General features: G+C 45.2%; 2 protein-coding genes across 3 annotated transcripts; one reads left to right on the forward strand and one right to left on the reverse strand.

Moving 5' to 3' along the window:
- Positions 1-56: 56 nt before the first annotated feature.
- Positions 57-16,829, reverse strand: sv2ca (synaptic vesicle glycoprotein 2Ca). The gene is made up of 13 exons (XM_029163612.3): positions 16,646-16,829; positions 12,188-12,889; positions 7,893-8,073; positions 7,120-7,271; positions 5,188-5,321; positions 4,644-4,733; positions 4,206-4,316; positions 3,995-4,083; positions 3,411-3,575; positions 3,196-3,329; positions 2,900-3,106; positions 2,647-2,806; positions 57-2,519 (listed from the first exon to the last, which is right to left on the reverse strand). Exons 2-13 carry the CDS (start codon positions 12,777-12,779, stop codon positions 2,336-2,338), a joined length of 2,199 nt encoding a protein of 732 aa, XP_029019445.1. The 5' UTR covers positions 12,780-12,889; positions 16,646-16,829; the 3' UTR covers positions 57-2,335.
- Positions 16,830-21,591: 4,762 nt separating this feature from the next.
- poc5 (POC5 centriolar protein homolog (Chlamydomonas)) lies at positions 21,592-27,535 on the forward strand. Of its 2 annotated transcripts, none has more exons than XM_029161493.3 (13): positions 21,592-21,719; positions 22,058-22,141; positions 22,223-22,370; positions 23,054-23,161; positions 23,276-23,475; positions 24,183-24,359; positions 24,486-24,590; positions 24,915-25,094; positions 25,642-25,810; positions 26,641-26,744; positions 26,952-27,053; positions 27,135-27,305; positions 27,392-27,535. In XM_029161493.3, exons 2-13 carry the CDS (start codon positions 22,058-22,060, stop codon positions 27,524-27,526), a joined length of 1,683 nt encoding a protein of 560 aa, XP_029017326.1. In that variant the 5' UTR covers positions 21,592-21,719; the 3' UTR covers positions 27,527-27,535. The 2 variants fall into 2 exon arrangements, with proteins under 2 accessions (XP_029017326.1, XP_029017327.1); XM_029161494.3 differs by having other exon boundaries at positions 22,226-22,370.
- The last annotated feature ends 50 nt before the right edge of the window (positions 27,536-27,585 follow it).

The following is a 27,585-nucleotide window of genomic DNA, read 5'->3' on the forward strand; positions in this document are numbered from 1 at the left end:
CACATGCAGGTTTTTGGACACACATACACACACACACACACACACACACACACACACACACACACACACACACACACACACACACACACACACACACACACACACACACACACACACACACACACACACACACACACACACACACACACACACACACACACAGCAGGTGACTGAGGACCTAAAGCCAAGGACAAACACAGATGTACAACAGAGATGGACTTATCGCTTGGCAAAAGCAGGTGACGCATGGGTTGATCAGTGATCATACACACATTTGATCCAGAACTTCACCAATACCAGCTTTGCTATTTACATAATATTTACACTCATACTCACGCACAACATGCATATTGTACTCTTTCTTTTGTTCACACACACACACACACACACACACACACACACACACACACACACACACACACACACACACACTGTACCAAAAGCCTTTGCTTTTAATCTATATGAGATCTATAGGGTGTTGTTTGGCTATAAATATGATTATTTTATTAATATTATGATTTAAATAAAAAATAGCTGTCAGACTTAATTTATGTATTTTGAGCTGATTTAACAAACTACAGTATGTGGCTCGTAGATGCACAAGCACACTTTGTAAGCATGTTGAGTTTATTGTCGTTTTGTTCTTTAGTAGTCTTAATCAGTCTAGCAAACTCCCTCTACGTTGCAGTCACGGATACACAAATAGAAAGAAGAGCAGAACACTAAATACAACAGGCAGGCACAAAAGAAGCACCTAAACTGTTATGAGTTCTCTTAATGCTTTGAAAGTGGCAACAGGTTCTGATTAGCGTTATATTCAGAAATGTGCACTGAGGTTCCTGTGTTTCAAGAACTACGTACAGTATAACTGCAAGGTTGGTCATGTTTACATAAGTGAGATTATGGCAAAATACAAAAATGGTCACAAATAACAAAGCTCAGTTCATCATCATCATGGCGTTTTGTGTTTGTTTCTGAGTTTGTAACTGCAAATGTAAATTTTAAGGTTTTTTTTGATACAAACTACAAAAAACAAAAACTGTTGGGAGACATTTTTATAATGGATGACCTTTAACCCCTTAACCCCACCAAGAGGTTATTTGCATTATTACTTTATAGAAATGCATTTAACTTTTAAATTAGCTTGGCAGCTCTTTGCACAAATAATGTTTTAAGTGTTTTTTCATTGTTGTTTTTTTAAATAAGGATTTGTAACAAAATATATTTGGTTTAAAGGAAAAAAATAAGTCACGTGTAATAAAATACTGCATTGGTCACAATGTTCAAATACGTACACAGAAATGCTGTTACTGTTGTATGGATTCACTTTCAACCTTGGACACCATATGAGTATAGGCAAACCGCTTCAGTTGTGGAGAGGCACATTAAGAAAAGGCCATTCAGTACTTTGAAGAAGCAGCCTCACATGTCATTGTTAACGTCATAGACACGGGAAGGACCCAACACAAAGCTGAAGCAGAAGGAGAGCTTATCGGGTGGACATTATTACCTGACATGGAAGGGGACCTTGTGGGACAACATTAAGATCATCAGAAAATAAAGTTATGGTTCAGAATCAACATAGCATACAGTTATTGGTACAGTACCAGAAAATAGTTTCTCAATATGGCCTTTTTCATCATTAGTTGGGAAGGTGATGCAAATGGCTTGGTGGTTGTTATGAAGCCTAAAATGTGCAAAGTCTGCAAGCTATATATTTCTCTTATATCACTGTAATATAGAGGAAAGGTAATTGTGTCTACCTTCAGACCTAAAGTCTAGCTTTGTGTAGATTTGCATGTTTTTTATTATTCGCGTGTTGACTCTCTGCACTCGTCAACGCTTCCTGCGAGTCCTGTGGGCAAACCAGCTGTCACACAGCTGTGTCGCGTGTCCTCCCTGTCTGATCATCTATTGGCTAAGTTGTCACACAGCAGGTTGACTGGGCTCATTACAGCTTGTTTTTCACTTTTCTCCCCATCTGGCTCGTCTTAATAAGACCGTATCAATATTAAAAGAGCTTTAACCGAGCAACTGACTCCACGCGGGGTTATGGCTGCAGCTGCGAGGTGGAGGCGAAAACCTGCGTTCGTCTGCGCGAAAATCGCCAGATGAGGCGTTCGAAAACTGTTCCAACCAACAAAAGAATGTGACTTCTGTAATAAAGACGATAAAAAGTTGGCTATCAACCAGCTCTACTGCACATCGGTGTGGTGTGATGAAGAGTTAAGATATGCATTGACCAAGCGATTTGCACTCCTCGCCCAACGGGCCCTGGGCCTCCCGTCGTCGGGTCGACCCAGGTTTTTCCCAGCCGTGGAACGCCACGCCGTTGTTACATGAGGACGTTGGCCCTCGTGTCAGGCAACCGGAGTCCAACCAACCCTCCCCCGACAAGCACCGACGACGCCATGAGGATGGGGATGGCCTTGGTGATGCCTACCAGGGAGCCAAAGATCAGGTTCCCCAGGACTGCAGCCAGCTTACACAGAGCGTTACAGAACCCAAAGCCGGTCCCTCTGGGGAACACACAGCGACAAAGGGAGGTAACCAGAAGAAACAAGACGGGGGGGAAATCACTGCAGTTGAGTGCACCAGTGCATTCATCCAGTAAATACACAGGAATATACTTCACGCGCTCCTCACCTCCTGACAGTGGGGAAGGATTCCGTAGTGACCACATCCAAGGAATTCCAGGCCGAGATGCTCAAGCCGTTGTAAAGGCACAGCATGAAAATCATCATGGACTCGCTGGTGCCAAACCACAGGAAGAAACAGCTGATGCCGGAAAGGATCATGGACCCGCCTACGCACACAAAGAGTGTTCAGCCTGACAAGAAAAGTCCTCTCACAGTTGAAATCAGGTGTCACATTTCAGCGTCCGACAGCTGGTTTTTACCGAGCATGGACAGGCGGCCGATTTTGTCCATGAGGAGAGCAGACACTATGTTGCCAGGCAGGACAGCCAGGGTTCCCAGGAAGTTGATGAAGTAGACCCAGTAGGCGCTGTAGTCGTCATCAAACGTCATCTGGCACCCAGTCTTGTTGTGGGTGAAAGTGCTATTGATCACCTCTGTCCCATCGATCAGCTTGGATTCATCGATGTCTGTCGCAGGCAAAACGCCAACCTGTGTTAACTCTGAAAACCACAGCGTCTTTATATTCAACGCCTGAAGGATCCGGGCCTGATCTCACCTGTGTGGAAGAAGAATGTCTCGATGAAAGTGCAGTTACGGAAGAAGGAGCCCACCGATGTGACGTCATCGAAGTAGCAGTTACGAAAGGTGGAGTCGACGAAGGTGACGGACTTCAGCTTCATGTTCACGAACCTGGAGAAGCACCGTCACATTGAGGTCTCATTCTAACAAAGTGTCGTATTGTTGGGTTTTAAAGGCTCTCTCCTCTCTCACCGATCATTAAGAAAAAGACCATTTTTGTGGATCTGGTTCTCCAGGGTGAAATTGAAGGTGAAGTCTTCAATGCGCTCATCGCTGTGCATCTGGACCTTGGAGGCATATTCGTCTGCCTGGAGATGTTTGATGACATCAGGGAACCAGACTGACAGACCATAATACCTGCAAACACAAGGATAACGCATGTCTTTATGCTCCTGTCTCATTGTGCTGATGAGGACAAGAATCAAGATATTAGGAGGCAGACTTTTGGACAAAGATCTGGTTAAAATTTAGATAGATACATTTGCAACTGTCTAGTCGGACATAGACAGAGGACAGAGGACCCTGTGGTTCTCTTTGACACTAATGTTCTCCGGGTGTTTTCATTACTGGCTCCATCTCTGCTTTCACTGACACACCAGCGGACCAATATCGATCCACCGACTGTGATTGATTTTGAAACTATGAAACTTCTGCGCAGCGGAGAGATCGGAATGACAGAAAAGCGATGTGGCGGCGCGCCATTATCTGCCCCGAGAAATTAGACCTGTCGGATTCTCCTGTGACACAAACGACACGACAAAGACTCAAAAACTCACCCGAACGACAGCGTGAACCAGACTATGGCCAGACGCATCATGTTTTCCCGCAAAGGGTAGTTGAAGCACTTCATGAGATTCAGGTAAATCTAAAGAGGAGTGAGAGACGGTGAAGCAGAAAGGTGCGGCTGCGTTTGGACAGGGGACAGAAATCTGCCTAATAATTCAATAAACACACTAAAACGCTGTAAGTGAACAAGAAAACATGTACCCCGTGTATTTCTGCCTTCATCCTAAAGAAAACCTTGGAAACTGGGTTGCTTGACCCTGAATCCATTTCAACCAGCTCATCCAGCTGTTTGGGGGTCTTGATCCTGTTCACCTACGAGTCAGCACAGAAACTGTATTATTTGGTAGAACTGCTCATTTAGCACATAGCAAAGACACAACCACACCCGATAAAAGTAACGACAACGTACAACAAATCAGGATCTACTACAGTAAAATCCAGAAACATGTTGACTGTACGGCTTTCCCAAAGTGCAGCTAATAGTCACCTAAGTCTGAATGATGCGCTCAGGACCTTGGTAATTCACACAGTGAGAGCGTTTAAACCTGTCCCAGCGGTGGCAGAACATAAGCCTCTTTGCTTCCCTTAAGCGCTAGGAAAAACCCGCTAAGGCGCCGCGCGCTGGAAACACACACTCACAGTGAAGACTTTCTCCGGCTGCCCACGCGCTCGCATGTTGGTGTCGTGGATCTGCTTGAGGATCATCCAGGCCTCGTCGTGCTTCCCCACCTGACAGAAGGGGACGGGAGGAGATGACACAAATTCGCGGGATCAGCGCCAGGCTCGACTTCATCAGCACCAGCAACAGCCTCACATTCAAACCCTCACGCGCCGCAGACGCACTGCCAGCTCCAGATGAGGACAGTCGCCCATTTTTATGCCTCGGGGCAATTATTCTGCCGCGGGAAATCTACTGTCACTAATTCAAAAGCTGCCATTCTGCAGATGGTGGCGGCGAGCGTCTCGGCACCCTTGGGTGGGCGCCGTGCATTGTGTGAGGACGTCACAGTGGCAAAAAATGGGCGGTAATTACATCATCTGACAGGCCTCCTCTCATCAATCCCCAATATTTTTAGAGACGGGCTGCGTTGGCAGATGTTGGATGCTAGCGAAGCAGCGAGTTCAGCAGAGATCGACCCATTGCGGTTTAACATCTGTGACGTTTGAGTAAGAACGTGTGTACCTCCAGGTAGAATCGGGGACTTTCAGGCATGAAGGTAAGCGCCACCACAGCGCACACGCAGGGCAGCGCACACACCACCACAAACACCCTCCAACTGTGAAACTGGTACGCGGAGCCCATGCTGAAGCTCCACCCTGGAAACACACAACAACAATATACGTAATAATAAAGTGCATAATAAATTCAACTTTATGTCACCTCTAGCCAGCAAATAACACAATAATCAAATTTGGTCATATGAGCATTTTTATGAGGAACCTGGAAGGTATAAAGAATATTAGGGATATAATAAGACTCCGCGAAAGGTAACAGACGGGACTGAAAGGCTGATTCTAAATGTTATGTGTGAATCTCATAGTGTGATGACAAAAGGTCTGCAAATAAAAGCAGCATTTAAATGAGAGCCCTCCGCGGACTGATGTGTGAGCTCGGAGATGAATGGCTGAAAGTGGGAGCTGAGGGAAGTGCACAGGGACGGGTTAATTTAATGTGTAGGAAAGGAATTGAGTGTTTTCTGCTAGGGTAAATCTTGTTGCACTTGATCTCAGCCCACAGGCACTCTCCCAGACTCATTAATCATTGTAACGTGCACACCCGTGTACATGCGCACACACACGCACGCACACACACACACACACACACACACACACACACACACACACACACGCACACACACACACACACACACACGCACAGTCGTAATCGAGATGCACACATGGTAAAAAAAACTCACACTGACAGAGAAAACAGCACAGAAATTAATAACACAACAGATTATCATTCATATGCCGACATCATGAAGGGAACGTGATAATGCCAAACACACACACACACACACACACACACACACACACACACACACACACACACACGCAGATGGCTCTACTGTATGTGCTTTTTTTGGTTTTTATGCACAAATATCTATACTCTATTGTAGGTCATAAAAGATAATGACAATATTGAAATACTACGTGAGTTGGTGGGTTGTACAAACACACAGAGATGCCAGGACCAGCCAGCATGTGTCCTAAACATGTTCAAATATATTTCTCTGTAGTGCTATAACTGAATTCATATTTTAGATTTTTTTTTTTGGGAAGCGCAGAAAGGGGTTGCCGTGTCAGTCGTGACCTCCCACGTCTCTCCACAGATCGTGCCTCGTGGAGATGCTGCTCCAAAGGGAACGGCACCATTATCTATCAACAGGCGTGGGAGCCGAGTCAGGGGGTGGGAAGGGGGTTAGCACTAATCGTCATGCCAGAAAAAGGCTGCTTGGAATTAATCTCATAGCATATTATAAAACCCAGCTTTTGGCAGCGATGCGTTTCAAGTGCTAAAAACAACGATGCTCAGAGTGTGTGTGTGTGCGTGTGTGTGTGTGTGTGTGTGTGTGTGTGTGTGTGTGTGTGTGTGTGTGTGTGTGTGTGTGTGTGTGTGTGTGCGCACGTCTGGAGTCCCTCTCTATCTGCCACTGACGTCATGGGGTTGACTAACGCATGCTCTGGCCATAAATCACCCCTAGCTGTAGCTTTGCCCTATTACAGCAAGGGGAAAAACCTAATTATGCTTGATCAAGAAGAACACTCGGCGGAGACAGAATGGAGAGAGAGGAGAGGTAATAAAAGGAAGGACAAAGTTAGACGGAGAGATGGGGCCGGCATCAAACGGGGCAGGTTGCAGAGGAGGCAACGGATGTTGTCTGTGGATGATGGAGCAGCTGCAGGACTGTCATGAACCCTGCTCCTCGGACCCCCTTCCAGGCTCCTCTCACGCCTCCAGCACTTGTTTTTTTCTACCATGTCCGAGCATCAATCCACCAACTTTGTGCTTTGAGCGCATTTCAGCGAGTGTTTCCTCTCACACACCACCGGTGACGTAACTAAAACATTGCATAAAACCCAGATGGGTGTGGTACTGTACGCCGAGGCTCACCATAGTGCGGTATGATGGCCCAGGCCATGGCGGACGCATAGATCTCTCCGATCATCCAGAACATGCACATCCAGCTGAGGTGCTCGCCTCTTTTCTCCCGGGACAGGACCTCGGCAAAGTAGGAGAACACGATGGGCACGGCGCCGCCGATCCTGCAGGGACCGGACAGAAGATGTACGATTTGACAAAAGTGTGGCGATTCGGCATCTTAATGCAAACACCACGCGAGTCAGCAAAAAAATAAGCACAAAGCAAATTTTTCCTGCTCGTCGTGAGTCAGTAGCGCCAGCTGCTTTGGCAGTTTGGACGGCCTTTTCAATTATTCTGAAGGTCTGCGGGGAGAGCGATGCAGATGCAATTACTGAATTAGCTCTTAAAGGGACACTTCCAGAGCCAAGGAGCAGGACGTCATAAATCACAGTTTGCACCGTATGTCTGCGCTGTGAGAGCCGCCAGCAGAGCACGCATCGCATCTTAAACACTGATGGCAAAGAGCTTCATCATCCCGTCCAATTTCATATCAATAGCAATATAAAACAAATATAGCCAGTAATATTTTTAAAATATAATGTAGATAAAACCATATTTGTTCTTATTTCTGGGTGGGCCTTGGTGCACTCACACTTACTGTATCATATTAGTCCGGGTGTAGTTACAGCCTTACTGCCTGAAATAGATTTTCAAGCACATCGTTTGACCCGGCTGTTCACAAATCATCAGCGACGGCCCATCCCCACCGGCCCCACCGTGACCCCCCGTGGGGTCAGACTTACCCGAAGCCCGCGATGAGACGGCAGAGCAGGAAGAGGCCGTATCCCTGGACGAAAGACGACAGGAAGGCGAAGAAGCCGTTGGTGGACATGCAAATGAGGAGGCACTGTCTGCGGCCCACCTTGTCCGACATCCCTCCCCAGAAAAACGCACCGACCATCATCCCCAAGTACACCACACTTCCTGGAAGAGAGACAGAGGACATCCTGATCTTTTCTCTGCCTTAACACACAGTGGAGGCTAATGCTGATGAAAGGTGAAGGTTTTAGTGGGTGACATATTTCACTGAAATCCAAGTGGAAAGCTCTGGGCCCCAGTGACCCACTGTAACGTTCATAGGTAAATACAGTCTGCATGGAACTGAAAAGGGCTCTGATCAATGGGGAGACAAATGTGAACAGTAATGCGGGGTGACTTTACAAAAGAGCCCTGTGCTCTCTTTTAATCTCTCTCATCACAGATGGGATCGATGCTCCAACAAAACAGCATTGATTTCTCTCCCTGATCACGATTCTGCTCCGGAGAGAGAAGCCCATTATTAGTACTTTAGCCTGTACTGGATGTGTCACAGTGGGTGTAGCAGCCTTCATGGAGGCTGTGTGAGCGCACACAGAGGTTTGTACCCCCCCCCCCCTCCGGTTAAAACAGTGACTTGTTTACTAGGGTAATAATTACAGTAGTGCTTTGAGTTCAGGTTCAGTAATACATCAACGTGAACCTTTGGCTTCACATGGAGTGTGGATGTGCAACCCTGCATGGAGTGAAAGGACTCAGCCCTGGGGACACTTTGTTCTAATCTTAATAGAACGATGCATTTCCTTTTTGCAGCGTCTCCAGTCAGGTTCCTCCTCCTCCTCCTCCTCCTTCGCCGTGAGCAGATATCTGTCTGGCTCTCGCTCCGGGGGTCGGGACCCAGCTATCTGTCACATTTGGCAGCCATCTAGCTACTGGCCTGAAGGACTCATCAAGTCAGTACTAAATGTAACACAAGTCTTCAGTCTACGCACAGTTCACGTTTGCTTCGTTAAAGCAGCGGCTACAACATCAGCACAGCAACATCCACAGGCCTTTTTACGTATTGTCTCAACACCTTCCATGTAAATAAAGATTTTTTTGTTGTACTGTAGACATTAAGACGTAGGAAGTCACCCTTTTCTAAACTAACGCCTAATGGAACTAACGACTACATCCCTTTCAATTACATAATGAATTTATTGATGTTCTGCCCTTCTTCCTTCTTGCGTGATGAGCACACAGTCCAGTAAACTGTATGACATCATCAGACTTACGTGTAATTTGTGTCACGAACCTAAAAACTGAATCTTACTGTACTGTATAATCTTTGACACTTTTGTATGAAAAGGTTTGGAACACAAGACCACGGTACCTGAATGAATATGACCTGATACAAACATCCTGAGTGTTTGAAACGCAACTGAATTTGGAACTGATGAACCATATAGACTCTGAGCACCATCAGAAAATGACAGTGTGTCAGGAGACCTCTCAGGCAGAGGCAAGAGGTTTTGCCCCATGACACTCTGCTGAGATGTCAAAACACATCTCAGGAAGTGGTAAATATTCAGCAAAATCACAGGGACACACTCAGGACAAGGCAAAGAGGATCAAAGAGCTACTGTGCCCTAAGAAAGAAAGAAAGAAAGAAAGAAAGAAAGAAAGAAAGAAAGAAAGAAAGAAAGAAAGAAAGAAAGAAAGAAAGAAAGAAAGAAAGAAAGAAAGAAAGAAAGAAAGAAAGAAAGAAAGAAAGAAAGAAAGAAAGAAAGAAAGAAAGAAAGAAAGGAGAAAGGAGAATTCCCTCATTCTTGGATGGAGTCAGACAGCGTGTGGAGAGGGGAGGAGGGGAGGAGGGGGGGTCTATCCCGTCCCGTCACATCCTGAGGAGCCCCCTGGGAGCTGTGGGAGCACTGAGCTGCTTCACGAGCTCCTCTGATTTCATGATTTAATGCTCTTTGCTCTTAGTGGTTCAAACTGTTTCACTGTCACAAAAAATAAAACGTCCTGTGTTATTCACAACGCTGACACTGGCTTGTAATTTCACTTGATCTCATCGCTCCTTGTTTCTCCCTGCTTCTCCCTTCTCAGCCTCACACCGGTCCTCTGCTCGGCCTGCGTCCTCCCGCTGCTCCTCCAGCTCCCGCCTCACTTCCCATTTCCCCCCATCTCCTCAGACTCTCTCCTTCCACCGTCTCCTCTGTGCTTCCCACTTATTTATTTGCCTCAGTGTCCTCTTTGCTTTGCCACCATCAGCTCCTTTACACTGAACAGCGTGTAATCACATTTGTATCACATCGTGTCTGTTTGATCGGATTCGTGCCTCCATTTTCTGCCTCCTCCGCAGAAAAGGAGATTGAGGGTTTATGTCATATTTAAATCATGTGAATGGGGGGAAAGTACGTTATTGTATGAGTCACCGGCATCAGCCATGATTCAACCATCGTTACATTAGGGACTATAGGGAATGTCCACACACACACACACACACGCACACACACACACACACACACACACACACACACACACACACACGCACGCACACACGCACACACACACACACGCACACACACACACACACACGCGCAGACACACACACACACACACACACGCACACACACACACACACGCACACACACACACACACACACACACACACGCAAACACACGCGCAGACACACACACACACACACACTCCCTCCTTCCCGTCCCACTCGCGCACAATGTAGAGCTGCACCACTCGGGCGGTGAAATCTCTGCAGTGACGCTGGGATCTTACTGCAGTTTAGCCATGCTCAGCTGCCCCCGGACCGCCCAGCTCCACGCAGCCTGCCAGCTGGCACATGCGGATGAGGAGAAGCAGGGTGGGATGATCGGGAAAAAAAAAAAAAAAAAAAAAAAAACGAACGAACGCCACGGCAGCCGGTGTTCAGATTGAGTTTGAGAGGTGGCGACGAGTCGGGCTGGAAAGGCGAGTAAGAAAGGTGAGAGAGTGGGCGAGACGAGGGTGTTTGAGCAGAGGAACGAACAAATATGTAATGATAGGGTGACGCGTTCCCATTGTCTGTTGTGTCTGAGATGATAACTGAGCCTTCCCTCAAATTGTTAGTGTGCTGAAGCCTCCCGTCCACCCACACCTCTCTGCCCCCCCCCATCCTCTGCCCGGCTCTTCACACGTACTGCATCTCGCAGAGCAGCTTTCACTCTCGCTCCCCTCCACCGTCCTCCGCTCACATCCCCAACTCTCCTTCCTCATTCCTGCGCGAGCCAGGGATTCCTGATCAGGACCCTGATCGGACCAAATTGAATTCAGTAATCAAATCAGTGTTTCGGCCATCCATCCTACTCAGGCATTTGCATTTCTCATGCAGCATTATCCCATTACACCCCGCTCCCTGCCAGTTATGGGGTTAATGGAGCCACACAGGGCGACTATAATGGGAACACAACTCAGGTGGAACTAGCCAAACACCAAATGGCATTTTCCAAACTATGTAATTAAACTGTTTCACTTTCTGAAATATACACATTACAAATAATAAATTCTCATTTTCTTAAAACTGTTATTTGCAGGTTTGCAGAATCTAAATGAGCAGGTGCACTTAAAGAGCAAGTGTCCCAGCAACACATTACTCCACTACAGACTCCAGGTTGTATCCACAGATCTCTGCATTGCTCCCTCTATTTGTTGCAAAATTAATTTTAAAGTAAAGTCCACTCCCAGATGTAACGGGCTGTTTTAACAGCCTACACCTGTAAAACACGAAACTCATTTGGCTGATTGAAATTAAACACAATTACCCTGACGGACGGCAACAAGGTCACACCAATCATGTAGGCTATGCCCGCGCGTGCACGCGAACACACACCAACCATGTGCACCTAAACACGAAGGCTCCCCGGGGCGATCGGTGGGAAGGGGGGGAGGGGGTGGGAGAGAGAACGGGGGAGGATGGGCAAAGAGCAGAGCGGCGAGGGATGAGGGATGGAGTCACGAACGAGGAGAAGCGGAGCAGAGAGCGTGAATGCCTGCAGGACTCTGCTTGGCTGGAGAGGAAGAAAGGGGTTTGTATGGATACTTGGTAAGAAGCAGTAACAATGAAGCCTCGTGGACGAGCGTCCTGTGAGGGTTTCACAGCGGCGGCCAACAAAACAGCACGTCATCGCTGCGTGAACTGTAGATTCTGCATGGCTGAACATTCAATAAGTCGGGGGGGGAAACCAACTTGAAAACACGCGCACAGTGATTGCCTCTGAGCGAATGCCGCGGGTGAGCGCCGCTTACCGAGCCACCCCGAGCTGGAGTTGGGCACGCACATGTCGGTCTCGGCGCTGGGCAGCACGAAGCCCACCACGAACACCTCCACGCCGTCCGACATGAGGGCCAGGCCCAGCACCAGGAACAGCTGCCACTGGAACCTCCCGTGGCCGCACTCCTGGATGATCAGCTCGTACTGCTGCGCCAGCTCCTCCTCGTCCGCCTGCCTCTCCTCCTCCAGCTCCTTGCGGTCCCGGGCGGCGTCCGAGCCCGCCCGCCCCGGCGCCGCCTGCGCCCCCGCGCGCTTCGGGCCTCCCGCCGAGGGGACGCCCTGGTACTCGCCCTCGTAGATCTCGTCCTCGTCGTCGTGGCCCTCCGTGGCGTCGCTGGAGCCGTCCTCGTTGTCCCCCGCGTCCCGCCCCGGCGGGTGGCGGTAGAAGTCCTCGTCTTCGTCCTCCTCCTCGTCTTGGAAGCGGCTGTAGTTGCGGTGGCTTGAGTACTCGTCTGTGGCGCGGTCCACCACCTTGTTGACTTTCTTTGCCGCCTGCCGCTTGGCGCCCTTCACCATGTCCTTGGCCCCTTTCACCAGGGAAGTCCTGTTATTGTAAGTGTCCTCCATTCTGATTCCAGCTGAGGGAGGAGCGGAAGAATGCTGATCAGGGGGTCTCAGTGGGGAAAACTCTTGAATCCTCCGTCACCACAGGAATTAACCCACGATCATTGGCAAAGCTGTAACAAATGAAGAAGGGGTGAGAGGCAGGTACGAAGCAAACAATAGAAAAACACTGCATGATGAACAGGGGACAGAACAGAGTCAAATAGAAAATGAGAAAGAGGGGGACAATCATCTGAATGTGCCTTTAACTCAACCTTCAGCTCCATCTTTAACCATGGCAGACTAAGAGGCGACCCTCCACTGACGCTCTTTAATCATTCATTGGCCATTCTCTTGGGACTTTTAATCATTTGGAGTGATGTCAGTAAAACAGGGTTTGGGATGCATTGCTTTTTGTTTTTATTCATAGCTCAGTGTTTTTATTCCAAATGAACGTTGCATTTTCAGGGACAGTCCCCTTGTTCTATATTTCATGATCTGGCGTTAGAGATGGTAAATCTGCTGACTCATGATCAGCTCTGAGGGAGCAGAAGCTCACAAACAAGGCTCTGCCTGAAATCAATTTGCTCCTAGTAAAGAGCTGGTTTATTATAATGGGGCCGACAGTCCAACCGGAATGGCGCTGTCATCTTCAATCCGTGACAGAAGTGAGGACGGGAGGAGTGGCTGTGAGGGGAAACACAGATAAATGCATCCCCAGAGTGAAACTGGACAAATTACAGCCTTAAGTCTCCGTCGTGAAGAAGAGGAACACTCAGACACGGTGCCACATGTGTGTGCACACGGACTACATGGGGAAGCCCTTTCCCATCCTGGAAGCCCAGTGTGAATGAGAGGGAGACCCCAGCCTGACAGTGAACGAAGCAGCAAAACGAGTATAGACCAAAATCATAATCTGATCTGAAATCCCCAATTCACGGATGGAACGACTTGAGATATGGAACAGGATTTAAATACAGATACAGTAAAATAGATTGTGCAAACCCATGAGTAGACTTTTTTCCAGTGTGTGTGTGTGTGTGTGTGTGTGTGTGTGTGTGTGTGTGTGTGTGTGTGTGTGTGTGTGTGTGCGCGCGTGTGCGTGCGTGTGCGTGCGTGCGTGTGTGTGTGTGTGTGTGTGTGTGTGTGTGTGTGTGTGTGTGTGTGTGTGTGTGTGGTCAGATCTGTCCGCTGTGTGCAGCTCCCGTGTGTCTAGGAGCTGCTCACCACAGCCTCTAATGAACACTGAAGCCTTGTCAGGAGAACACAAATCACAGGGCCACTTCCAGCTCCCATGATGCAATTTTACTGGGCAAATCGACGCTGCTGATTCAAGGTGACTCTGCTAAACCCTTTTGCCTCATTTGATGACAATCTGTGCTCGTGAGTACCCTCCTTTATACATGGACCCATCATTTTTTAATACGTCCACTGACACCAGTGGCGCCGCCGATAACATCCGAGGGATGACTCATAGCAACGGCTTTTTAGGTTGTTTTGGTTCTAACGTACGCATTCTTTACACAAATCAAACATCCACACGTGGATACGCAACAGCAAAGACGACTGGCTCTCAGGGAATCAATGGAGAGTGTGGTGAAGCCTGCTCTAAGTGGTGATGAAGCTCAGAAGACACGAGACCCCCACAGTGAAAGTCAGAGCAGGGGGTGCAAACACAATCAGCCTGGACTCTGCTGTCAATTACTTCCTGTTAATGTCCAGGTTTATGTATCCATGACTATAACATGCCAGTCTGTTTAAGATTCATAGACACAGATCACTTTTACTATGTCTTGCTTTCAGGATAAAGACAGTTCCTACTGTATAGTGTGGACATTATAGCCACATTTATTATATATATATTATTATTATAGCCACTGGTATGTGTGAGGGTGGCTGAAAATAGGCCTTGCTCCGGCCAAACGCCCTGTTTGCGTGATGGATAGTGGATCTGCTTTCCTTCACCCTCTTCAAAATACAAAAAAACATAGTCAAGTATCATGTGGCCTCAAATTCCACCCTTGAATATAAAAAAACCTTTGGAGAAGAGTTTTGGCTAAATATGTTCTATGAGAACTTAATAAAATAATAAAGGATGGGGGCTTTTTGTCTAAGCAGCCCCGTCTCAGGTTCGTCTTGCCCGTGTCCTTTCAAAGGCACTCACAAGCACAGTGACTTGACTACTGGTCTGTCCTATCGGCGTGAGCTGGTCCAATCTCTAAGTGGGCAGAGCCGCTGTAATCCCATCAAATCAGAGCGCCCATGACCTCATCTGGGAGGCAGAGATCCAACCAGCCCAGGACGTCTTCTCTTAGGAGATTTCATCAGACATGGGTGTCATTACTAGAGAGTGGATGGAGGGAAGAGGCTGAGGGGGTGCAGCACAAGTATTGATAACAGAATAAGTGATGGCTGGGTAAAAAGATGGAAGAAAGGGTGAGAAAACTGTTGGAATAGTTAAAATAGGGCACATACATCAATTAAGAATAATATGTTATGAATGATCTATAATTTAATATATGCACACAATGTTTTTAGATATCTAGATATAATGATGCGTATAGAAAGAAAACAGATGAGATGAAATAACTTTGAAAGAGCTACAGGGAATCTCTCTCTTGTGCGTCTGCGTATCTGTTTGATCTTCTTGCTAAACATATGGAGTCGCTGCCTTCGCCAGACCTCTCTGCTGACACAATACAGCGCTTACAGGGGAGATGTGAAACATAAGGTGGCACCGCCACTGCTTGGTGCAGGCGTTTCATGGGCCTCTGTTGACACGTGAACACAGTATAGACTCTGGCTAAAGGCTTTCACTGGTGGATTCTCACAATACATTGGTAATTTTGTCAAATGGTTTCATAAGATTAGAGGCTTTTTGGCAAATGACAAAGGTTGTAGGAATTGTTTAAATATTAAGAAGACTTTGAAAAAGACGTGCTTTTATTTAATTTTACGCTAAAGGACAAAATTTGTTGAAAACTATTTAACTTCTCTTTGTGATGACACGTCCCTGACGTAGTGTACTCAGAGTTCTTGCCTCCTTTCAACAGGGAAACGTCACAACAGAAGATGTCTCCCACTGAAAATGGAGCTGCATCAACTTCAACAAAATCACAGGTCAGTGGACGCTTGTGATGGAGACGTTACTGAACGCAGGGGAAGAGCAGGAAGATTCCTGTTCACTATGGAAGAAAAAAAAAACACAACCCACAACAACTTCAAATCAAGGCAATCCAGCGAGCAATCAATCGATGGACACCCTCCGCGTTAAGCCAGCAGGACTGCGACAGCAGCCCTCAGGACTGCAAACAAAGCACTTGGTCGCAGGCTTCCAGTTCACCGGCTGTGTGCCTGTCAATCGCTCTCTGCCTCTCGAGGTGCAATTCACGGATGAGTCAGTTGCTGCTCCCGCGTCCTCTCCTCTTTTTGGCAGCGGCGCAGAGTGCTTTAACTGCCCCGGGGCAGGTGGCTGGATTGCACCACAGCATGCACAGTGCGCAGCCAACTGCCCAAACTTTACACCAAGACGGGCGGCTGAATGACTGTTAATACAACCGGTACAGAAGGCAAAGTCATGACAAACTGTTTCATTTACTCAAGGAAAGGAATCGCCCCCCCACCTCCTTTCTTCCTTCCTGTGTCAGTTATTATGCTTGTATTCGGCTAATGCATTGTCTCATTTCATTGTACCAAGATGAGGAATAAGACCAATGCCGAATCTTTAACTTTGAAAAAAATTATACATAAAACTAAAAAAAAATTCTGCATTCCTGCCTCGTTGTGCCATCGGAGACACGCGGGTAAAATAACAGCTGATATCAAAGGGTTTGTCTAAGTAGGAAGTGTTACACAGGCAGCATGTTCTACAAGGAAAAGTAATTGCTTACCGTCATTTACAGTGAGCAGAGGGGGCTGATCCCATAGTTTGCCATTTCATCAGACTGTGCGCTGGTTTAAGGAGGGAAAACAAATCTTCTGCGCTTTTTATTTCAAAGTATGATCAGAGACAAGTGCCGCCTCACGACAATGCTTTTTTTCGATGCAGTGCTCTCTCGCTGCAGCACTTCGGGAAAGGAGAGAGCGAAAGAGAGAGACGGCGCGAGGGAGGGAGGGGACGGGGGAGGCAGGGGTAAGGGAGGGGTGGGGGGTGGGGGGTTAAGCGTAATCAATAATTGTATTTCATTGAGTGATGCGGGTAATTCCGTCTGATGGAACAATCTAGTTAGGTGCCTGAATGACGTGAAACACTGCGACGCACGAATGCAAAACAGGCAAAGAGAGGTCTGATTTACGCAGCTACGGATGGCGAGTCAATCGCTGTAGGCTACACCTTACTAAACAGTAGTGTTTTAAGTGTGTTAAAAACTATTCGTCATAGTTTAAAAGAAGATTTAGGACGTGATGAATAGGTATGATTGAAAGCAACATAAAAAAATGATGAAATGATGCTTAAACGAAAAGTTCTGGATTTGCATGAGCTGCGAGTTTTGCCTGTTTTTTTTTGTTGTTGTTGGGTTTTTTCGCCTTTGCGTGGTTCAACCTTGACTTTTTAGCCTCGGCCACAACCGCTGCGGAGCAGCGCTCGCCTTGTTAAGCAAAGTGGACTCTGGAGCCACGCGCTGCATTCTAACCGCTGCCTCTGTCCGTGGTGCTGACTGACGCCAGAGCGGGTGCGCCAGGTTCGCGGGCGGAAACACGTGTACACGCGTCCAGGAGCTTCCTGTGTAATAAAACGAATATTTGTTAACGTCAGTGAGAGGTATGTACTGTCTGTGGATCTACGCTTGCAGCGTTTGGGCTTGATAAATGATGGAAGGTTCAAACGACGAAATCCAGGCACAACAAAATATCCTTTAATTCTTCGTATATCTGCAATAGGGCACAGAGGGAATTAAGGTATTGACAAACCCATAAATTGATACAAGCCTACTCCAGCTTGTTGAGGTGAGTAGACCTTTTAGATTAGTGCCTGCATGCATGTACGACAGATGTTGACTGTATGTAAGTTTTCTGTGTTTTTGTAGGAAGTGAAGAAGAAAAAAGCCAATGACAGATTACTGCAAGACGTTTACCCCTTTTCATTAAAGCCGGTAAACCACCAGCAAGCTCTTTGATGTATTTATGTGTGCATATGACATTTAATACTCTATTCTCTTTTTAAAAATCACCTCAAAATTTCCCTGGCATACTGTACATATAGGAGATGCACTTATTAGACGTTTACCTCCTCACTGACTCTAAACTGCACGACATGACTCTGACAGGGGGTGTGTATTGTGTTCCCCACAAAGGACACTGGATAGGATTATAAATGATGCACGCACACACACACACACACACACACACACACACACACACACACACACACACACACACACACACACAAAGCATCTATCTTTTTCCTCTGAATTTGATGATTCACAGAAGCAGTGACCCAAGGCTTGGGACACTCTCTGCTTTTGATTCAGAGTTCAGAGACAACCCCCCTGAAGCCATAAGACTCCATTTACTACTGCTGGAGAGCCAAGCACTTACCTTAATGTACGGGAAAGTATGATGACCCTCACGCTCAGTCTCCCACACAGACACACACACATTTGTAGTTCCACCTTTTTACCTCATTGATATACTGTAATGCATTAGCTCAACCATCACAGCTAAATATCTAACCCCAACCCTTAACCTAATCTTGACATCAACCTAATTCAATCTAAGGCTTGCCCCCAAAACAAAAGAACTCCTGTTTGGTGTATAATAAAGTGAATATCAGACAAAAATATCTTCATGTTCTCCAAAATGTCCTGACTCGCTCGCTCTAATACCATCCTCTCATCTGCAGCCAGAGAATGTTCTTCCTTTTCCTGCGTACAGCACCACTTACACTATGCTCCTCTTTTTGCTACACGAACGTGTACACAGGCAAGACATATGTTCATGTGTTCCAGCATGTATTATTATAGTGAAAACACAGTAAATGTGCCTATTTTGCTGAGCTTGCAGGTTGGATGCTGACATGTACTGTATGAAGAATAGTTGTCAAGAAGGGAATTCCCACGTTACACCAGTGGTAGTATATTATTGTTGAGTAGCTGTAAGTGACAATGCTGGTTAAAACCTCCAATGCTTAATTAACTGTGATATGTGTAATATAAATGCTATTTACATCAACAAGCAACTCTAAATTGTCAAACTCGCTGTATAAAATAACGTCTCTTGCTGAATTTGTATGTTTTTTTTACATGAACATTTAAGTGCATCCCAGTACTCATACGCATCTTGTTTACATGCTCTAAGATCTAACATGGACAAAAACTTGCAGTGCCAGCATTTCTTAAAAAATTTAAAAGGCAAAGGAAACACTGGCTGCTGCTGAGCTTCACCCACTGTAAAACAAAGTGACATAGACACAGGTCGTAATTGTTTGTGCCTTGAGGAGAAAGGAGCTCAGACTAACTGATTTAGTCTTCTTCCCTCACGGGTTCCACTGTTGAGCTGCACATGGCTGGACACTTTTTGCTAGACTCAGCTTTTACAACACTGCATGTTACGTAATAAAGATAGAAGCTACGCTTGTGTTTTTTTTTGGTACCTCGTTGCCTCAACATGCACAGTACTGCCACGCATTTACAAGTGTTTCAGCATTCAAGCAAAACAAAAGGAGACTGGTGTCACTGATACAGAGATGTGATGGATTAGAGTGGCCCAAGGGGGAAGTCCTGGTCCATCAAAATGTAATGAAATCTAATTTAAAAACAGCAGGCAGCTATGAATAACTCTAAGACGAGTTCTGGCAACATTGTGTTCAGTGAGAGGTTATCATTGTCTTGTAGGGGAGAAAAATGGGTTGATAACATTACGATTGATGACAGCACATTAGCTGTTGTCTGCAGGAGTTATGACTGTCTGTACATACGTCTGACTGAAAATCGATCAGGGGCAAAAACAATTTTACACCCAGTTTGGAATCTAGTTTCAGAATCGAAATGCAAATGAATAAGTGACACAAATACAGCATTGAAACAAAAGCGAAAGTATAGTAAAAAGAAAAGGGTTCCCTCAAAAAGCACAAAGTCAGCTTGTACAAGTGCAGAAAATTCTTTTCTAATTTTTGCTCCGTCTGCTGTTGCAAGATCCCGAATAGAGTCCAACGTACTAGAGCTAAAATACCAGAGGGAGGAAAGTCAAATGGATTGTGATTATTGTCCTGGAACAGATTGAACAGCTATGAGAGACGAATGTGAGCTGAATCCATTTCAGCTTACAAGCCCAGGTGCAGCGCTTCGGCTGAAAGCAAGGGGAGATTTACAATGGGGCTCTAAGGAAGGGTTAGAGGCAGGAACACTGGCTTTAATCTAGCCGCTGCCAAGATATGCCTATTATCTGTGTCCTCAGAAAGTAAAACCACCGTACATTACACACAAAGAACAGATGTCTATTGTTAAATTATATGTCCATAAAAATAATACAGTTAATTGGTAATGTGTGTCTTTGATTTTTATTACTTTGTTTTATTTATATTTGAAATACAGCAGTTAGATTTAATATAAGTTTATGAGTCAATTAAATGACGGTCATTCTTAATACAGTCATTGAACAAAAACAATACCCAGTAGAGACTTGGTGCTTCACTAGATTAACAGCTGGTTGTCGTGACTGGTGGTTCCTCGCCAGTCAGTCTAATAATAACCAGCACAAAGCAGACAACCATAAGGAATTTCACAATTTAGCATCAGTGATACAATATAACTACAGAGCAGGGAATATGACAAGCCAAGCATGGATGGGGGAAAACAGGCTCAAATATACTGTGACGAACACGTCACGTCACCCAAACCTGTGTGTGTGAATCCTCTGCTCAGACATGACAGTAAGTAATCTGTAGGAGCCACGACTTCCTGTCATTCAACAGGAAACCTCCACTCCCCACAGAGACGGAGGATTATCCCCCGCACCTCGCGGTTCTAGTTCGTATTCACACTCTGCATCAACCGTCATCAACAAGCGTGCAGTAATAAAATGTGTGCGTGTGCTTGCGTTCATTGAATTCATTGTTTGACATCAAGGCTTCATGCTTTTGGGGTAGACTGCAGGTCTCTCCTGTGACAGTGCTGACTGGACACCGAGCAGTGAAGTACTCTCAGCACTCAAGCAGGTGGTGCAGCAGCCCCAGTCCAAACACACTGCTCTCGTAGCCCTGCCACGGCTGAGAGGCACCATATGTCCCTTCTCTCTGGAGCATGTCCCTGCCACGACTGCCAAGCCTTTAGGCCTATCCCACATATGTGTCTTAATACTGTTAAGCACTAGTTCCTCGGGGGGTTAAGACGTTGCTGTAATTCAGATTGTGAAGCAGTGTTTGCTTCGTATATGCCAAACTGATCAACAGAGAAATGGCCACAGGAGGGTTCACAGGGTGGTGGTATTCACCAAGAAGTTACATTTTTTTATGGAAGGTAAGTTGAAGCTTCTCTGAGGCAAACTACATATTTAGCTGATCTGTGTGCAGTCAGATTATCCATGAACACACACTGCACACGGTTTTAATTGGTCTGTCACAGAAGCATCCTGACACGCTTTAAAATGATAATAAACATAAACCATGCTTTATCAAAATACTAATAATTAAATACAAAATGTGTCATGAAAATTTATTAGTTTTAGCAATACGTGATGTGTGCAGGCCTTACTGATGTATAGTAAGCCGTTAAATAAACTAGATGAGTCACAGTTACACGTTTGGCTTTACAGTTCAACTGATGCGGAGGGAGAGCGGTGCACTTCCGCTTACAGTTGTCATGGCGATATTCTAACCAATCAAGAGCGGGTTTACATGACACGTTTGCTGTACAAGCCAATCAGGGCCAGTGTAGCTGAACAGTTGATCGGTTTGAAACGGACGCAAAAGCAAGCACTTCCAACTGCCGAATAACTTGAAAAGAGCGACAATCCTGTATTAAACAGGTAAATATTGACCAAAGCCGTGTTGCTGCATTGTTTGTGTAACGAAATATTTATTATGTCATGGGGACAAACTAGCAGACACTGTTTGGTTTTGTTTCGTAGGGCGAAAATGTTTTTTGGTGCACACAGCAAACACAGCTTTACGTTTGTTTGTCCCTTGTCTGTAACTCGCTTAGTTTTGGTTTTCGTTACCATTTTGTTACAAGAGAAATGTTTGTGAAGTGTCTGTTATCCTTACATTAAGTCATAAACATGCACGTTTTTGTCTCATCTCATTCAGCTGGTAGTGTTTTGTCAAACCTTTGGCATTTTTATCAAAAATGTGTATTTTTGTCAAGATGTCTTCCGACGAAGAGGAGCCCACCAGTCCTGTTCTCCCCAAGGACTCAGATCGGTGCAGCTCTGTCTCCTCTGAGCTTCAGGTGATTTTTAATAAACTAAGAGCTAAGCTAGCTAATAAGCTATGAAGCTGTCAAAAATATCCTTTTTAACTTCTTGGTTAGCAGGATGAGTACGAGGAGCTCCTGCGCTCTGCTGTGGTCACTCCTAGGCTTCACACGCTGACCGCTGCGCGCTTACAGCTGCTGAGCTCCTCACAACTGTCTGCAGAAGGTTCTCTGAGACAGGATGACACAAAATCACGCCCAGCAGGTATGAACCCCCTCCTGTAAACAGGCCACACTCAGATACACCGAAACCATCCTTTCTGACAGAAACACAACTTAAAGCTTCCCAGAATCTGCCCCTGTCTAATGATCATCTGTCAAGAAGGATTTGGTATTACTACTGTCCGTGTACTGTACATGTCCTAATTTCAGCTTGTATGCCAGCCTAGACAAGATGCATATGATTTTAGCTCGTCAGATTGTACCCCTGTCTCTTTACCCTATGATACCTACATATTAAACAGTTTTTGAGTCTCCCCAGCTGCATCTGCAAGTCTTAATGGAGAGTTAGAGCTTTAACTTGTTGTTGAGTAGCGTACTGGGATGTAGAAGGCAGACGGGTAATGATCTTCTGGCACTCTGCCTGGACTGCTCTTTAGAGTGCAGGCTTTCTCTTCCCCCTGCAGGATTTAATTAGGATATTGACATAAATGCATTCCTGGCTGAGGAGACATGCTTGTCTTATTCAGCCTTACTCACCATCACATTTTCTTTTCCTGAAATGTATTTTGTTCTACAACACTACTTTTATTTTTTATGTTGACTTGCTCACACTGTCAGAATTTTAGCAGTGTTTTCTTTTATATCTGTTTTTTTTTTTTTACACAGTTGTGCTACTAATGCTCAGTCTTTTCCCTTTCCACCTACTCCTCTTGTGTCTTTTGTCAGATACTGCCACTGACGCTCAGGATGGAAGACATTCTAGTAGGAGTGTGAGATCATCACAGACCTCCCCCTTAATTGCTGAGACTTCCATACAGCCAAGTGAACCTCATGGTAAACTGGAATAATTACAGTTTGTAAAAATGTTAATTTATCTGAAAACAATATCAAGACTGTTTTTGTATTAATATTTTTGTAATGTTTGTTTTTTATGTGCTGCTTTTCCAGCTGAGGGGATAGAAAATCTGCCCTGTAGCAGGGTGTCAATGCTCTCAGGCGCTCCTTCGGTCAGGTTAAAGACAGGATCTGAGCGGTCTCGCCCAAACAGCCCAGACCACCTTGAGTCTGCTGTGACAGAGATTTTCGTCTCGGAGGAGAACATAATTCGGATGGAGAATATATTGGACACATGGAGCAACAAACTGAAAGTTAGTTTGAATGCTCACTCTGTAAAGCTGTTAAGTTTAATTGTTTCTCTTATACATATGTTTTTGACAAAGCTTAACAACAATAAAGTGTTTTTAGGTTATGTAAAAATATCTAAAATACAGAATTTCATTTCAAAACGAGTATAGACCAAAATCATAATGTAGCAAATGTCCCACATACTTTGGCAGTGGCAATGAAGAGGCTGAAAATTATAAAGGGAATAGAAAACTTTGCCTGCAATCCTATTTGACCTGGATGGCAGTTCTGCCCCTCATGGAACCAGTGACCTTTTAAATATGTCAGTGGTTTTGGAGAAGGCAGGTGGCGTCATGTGGGAATCCTCGTGCCCTTTTCTTCTGATAATGTGCAGCTCATTCGTGGAGGTCAGATGACAGCCATTTACCCACCTAGGAGTGCTGATAGGGTACTAACTCGGGAAAGGCAGTCGAGAACTATGAACTACTGAGAGTGTGTTTTTTGTGTTGTCTGTCAGGCTCTGTTGCTATAGGAAGGGAAACATGTGGGGGTGCTGCTAATGTGGAAAGCTGTAAAATTTAATTGAGCTTATCACCTCTGAAGACTGTATAAGGTTGTTTTGGAGGAGCATGTGATTCCATGCCTCTGAATCCACAAGAGGTGTGTGTGTATATATGCGTTTGTGTATATAAAGACACTGAGACTGTCCTTTGCTGCTTTTCTTAATTAGTCAAATGTGATAATGGAGCTGCGGAAGTGGAAGCTGGTCTTCATCGAACAGCACAAACAGGAAATGAGAAAAGAGAGGGAGACATTTGCAACCCAAACAGCTGGTCTGATGTCAGACATAGAAAGCCTAAAGGGGCTGCTGAACACATATGAGACTTCCAATCAAAGAAAAGATGAGGTAACTTTCACTTTTGCTAGTGCACAACATGCTAGTTGTTAGATAGAGCAAATAGCAGACTGGGATTTGATGTCCAATAACTTTAATCTCTTTATGCTTTGCTTGTTGTGTTTTTTCCCCATTTAGGTAATTATGAACTTGAGCCAGGTGTTGGAAAGACAAAGAGAAAAGCTTGATAAGATGAAAGCCTTCACTCACTGGAGACTTCAACTCACTGAGGCCAGAGAAGAGGTAATAGGTGAAGTATTTTATATATAAAGAGAGTACAACCTCTAATTTGAAACATTTCATGTAATACGCTTGTTTTACCATCTGATCTCTGAAAATTATGAGCAATATCTAAAAATTCTGAATGTTTTTATCTGAGGCAGAGAAAAGAATGCTGTAGAAAACATCAAACATTAAACCTTCTTTAAAATGAAAAAGTGAATGATTCATATGTGTGTTTAAACTGTGACACAGAAATGAGAAAGAAAGAAAATATTTTGCATCTACAGAATAATTATGGGTGTAATGCTTTCCCTGTCTCTTCATGGTTTTGTGCTTCTCTGCCAGGCTCATGCTGCTCAAATGGCACAACAGCACTACAACTCACAGCTGAAGAAGAAGGTGTGGTTGAGCTGGTTCTCCCTGGTTCAGAAACACTGGAAGGTCAAGGTGGAGCGCGCCTGCCGCGCGAGGGCTGAAGAGGTCTGCAATCGACTTTCTACAGAGTACGAGGCCAAGCTGGCAGAGGTAAACATACATAGCCCTTGTTGAAGATGTACAGCAAGAATGTGTTGTCAAGAGTCATGAGAAACAAAAAGGCAATTATATGAATAATATGGTGACACCACCATGGAGCAAGTGCAGGTCCGACCATTAAGAGTGGGCACTTACATGCTTTTGGCTCTTCAGGCTCTGTCCTTGGATATGAATAAGTAGTAATGGATCACGTATCAGTTTTAATTATAGCAAGTTAAAATCAATAAAGAGAGAGAGGTGAATGAGAGATCAGGCGTTTTACATAGTTGCCTTGAATGCACAGGGTTACCGCTAATTAGACACTTGACTACAAAAGAGCTCTAAAATTGCTCAGTTAAAATTCTAATGTTATTTGATTTAAAACTTTAATTTAATATCCATAGTTCTTTTCAAATGAAATATTGTTAAACATCCAGGGTAAGTATGACAGGGAGTGTCGTAAGGACAACAAAGATATCAAAGCTTCAGATTTATCTCAAGAGCATTAGTTTGGTGTCATTAATGTTTGAAGGACTGAATCTGTGCTCTTTGTCCACAGCACTGCCAGGCCATAGAAAAGGCCCAGGTAGAAATTCAACGACTACGACTAGAGCGAGAGCACTATGAGGAGTCCATGAAGAAAGCCTTCATGAGGGGTGTATGTGCACTCAACATGGAGGCTCTGAGCATGTTCCAAAGCACAGAGCAGCCTCCGGTGTATGATCATGGTCTGTAGCACAACCACACAAACATCACATTTTAAACAACTAGCATTCCAAGAACACACAACTGGTATAAATGATTCCATCCATAGCGCACTGACCCTTCATTCTGGCTGCTGAATGGTCAACTGGAGGCTCCCACACATGTTGAGCACACACACACAGTTGTGGGTATGTGTGTGAATTTAGGTGACCCACCTTAATAAGTCTTCTGCTTGGACAAGACATAGTAGAAAATAGGCTAAATGTAGTGACACAGAAGCTAAATCGGCAACATGGCACCATAGACTGAATATAAAGACACTGTTTTTAGCCAGCAGACTGACTGGCTATTGCTCTGTTAGGTCTGTAAAGAAACAGAATCAACACACAACAGGAGGTACAACAAGTCATCAGTGTTTAGCTTTGCATTGCATTTGAATGACTGTACAACAGACTTTGGTTATGGTGCCTGCCTGGTTCTGGCTCTAAAATCAATATTTTCTCTACGCAGTCTGACAAGTTTGGGTAGTTTTAGAGTTGCATGCTGTCCACACCAAATGAGCATGTACATTATGTTAAGATGTTTATGTTAAGTCAGGATTTGTGAGATCAGGTAATACAGTATATCTGCTCTGTTGCCCTAATCTGTCTGGCTACCGAGGAACTTATAAATTAATTCCATCACAATTTTGGGTTTCATCTGCTTATAGTTTTAATGACCACTGCAGCCTGACAGGTTGGGGAATTCTCATTCATACTCATTCATAGATTCAAAGTTTCCGTATTCATTAATTAAACAGATTTAGAACATTTCTCCAGCATTTGGTCACATCCAGTTTACTTTCTCCCTGTAGATACTCAGGCTGAGTCTCATCCAGTGTCCTCCACAAGGTTCAGCCCAGTCCACTTTGACCGTCCAGACCTTCCGTCTCACAGAGAAACCGAAGCTGAGGATGTGGTGAGATACTGACATTTGCTTCTGTTGAGAGCTTACTGTAGCCCACTGTGGTATACTTTAGAGTGTCACAGCTCATTGGATCAGGAAATTCTGATTTAAATGTTTTGTTTTGACAACCTTATACTGTTCAAATAAAACTATTCTCATACAGAAATAAGAACTATTTGTAAATTTTTACTACTGGTCCTCTAATTCCTATTTCCTCAGATGGGCTCTGGTGCGTCCATGTCCAGATCCCAAGTAGTCCCTCCAACTACAGTAGTACACAGCTCACTCCCACATGGGGGAACTGCAAGTTCCCACAAACAGGTTAGCATTAAACACGTGGTTAATGTGTAAACCCCTTAAAGCTGTAACAAACACACTGAAGCATGATGGTCGTTGTTTCAGGTCAGTGGTCGTGTGATCACGGCGAGTCAACAAAAGCCCACAAAGACAGTAACGGCTCGCATCTCTGCGCGGCCTGACGTCGGTAAGGTTGCACGCAGCAACCTGCAGGTGATGGGTGTGTCTCCACCCATGAGCTCTGTGATAGTCGAACGACATCATCCCGTTACACAGGTATGGGATTGTGTGCATCATTTCAAGGCATTGCTGTTTGTCCGTTCTCTTATTATGTTTAACTAGTTTCCCTTCGATTCCTTCAGCTCACGGTCGGTCAGGCCACGGCTGCTAAGTTTCCTCGCTCCTCCCAACAACTTCCCAGCTCCACCAGTGGCAGAAGCTCGTCCAGAACTCAAACCAGTGCGTTTCATATACACTCCATCAAAGTAGTTGATTGATCACCCACATATAAATCTCAGAATGTGTTACACACCCAAATTAGATTCAAAATGAAACA

The sequence above is a fragment of the Betta splendens genome, chromosome 9 (genome assembly GCF_900634795.4).
Source record: "Betta splendens chromosome 9, fBetSpl5.4, whole genome shotgun sequence".
In the NCBI taxonomy this organism is placed as follows: domain Eukaryota; kingdom Metazoa; phylum Chordata; class Actinopteri; order Anabantiformes; family Osphronemidae; genus Betta; species Betta splendens.

What these genes read in the sequence shown, in the direction of transcription:
- sv2ca (XM_029163612.3), bottom strand. Translation starts at nt 12,779, where the DNA reads ATGGAGGACACTTACAATAACAGGACTTCCCTGGTGAAAGGGGCCAAG. An exon ending in CGTCTCATCGCGGGCTTCGG is followed by an intron (nt 7,272 to 7,892) that starts GTAAGTCTGACC and finishes CGGTCCCTGCAG; the next exon opens with GATCGGCGGCGCCGTGCCCA. An exon ending in CGGCCGCCTGTCCATGCTCG is followed by an intron (nt 2,807 to 2,899) that starts GTAAAAACCAGC and finishes TTGTGTGCGTAG; the next exon opens with GCGGGTCCATGATCCTTTCC.
- poc5 (XM_029161493.3), top strand. Translation starts at nt 22,058, where the DNA reads ATGTCTTCCGACGAAGAGGAGCCCACCAGTCCTGTTCTCCCCAAGGAC. An exon ending in CCAATCAAAGAAAAGATGAG is followed by an intron (nt 24,360 to 24,485) that starts GTAACTTTCACT and finishes TTCCCCATTTAG; the next exon opens with GTAATTATGAACTTGAGCCA. An exon ending in AAACCGAAGCTGAGGATGTG is followed by an intron (nt 26,745 to 26,951) that starts GTGAGATACTGA and finishes CTATTTCCTCAG; the next exon opens with ATGGGCTCTGGTGCGTCCAT.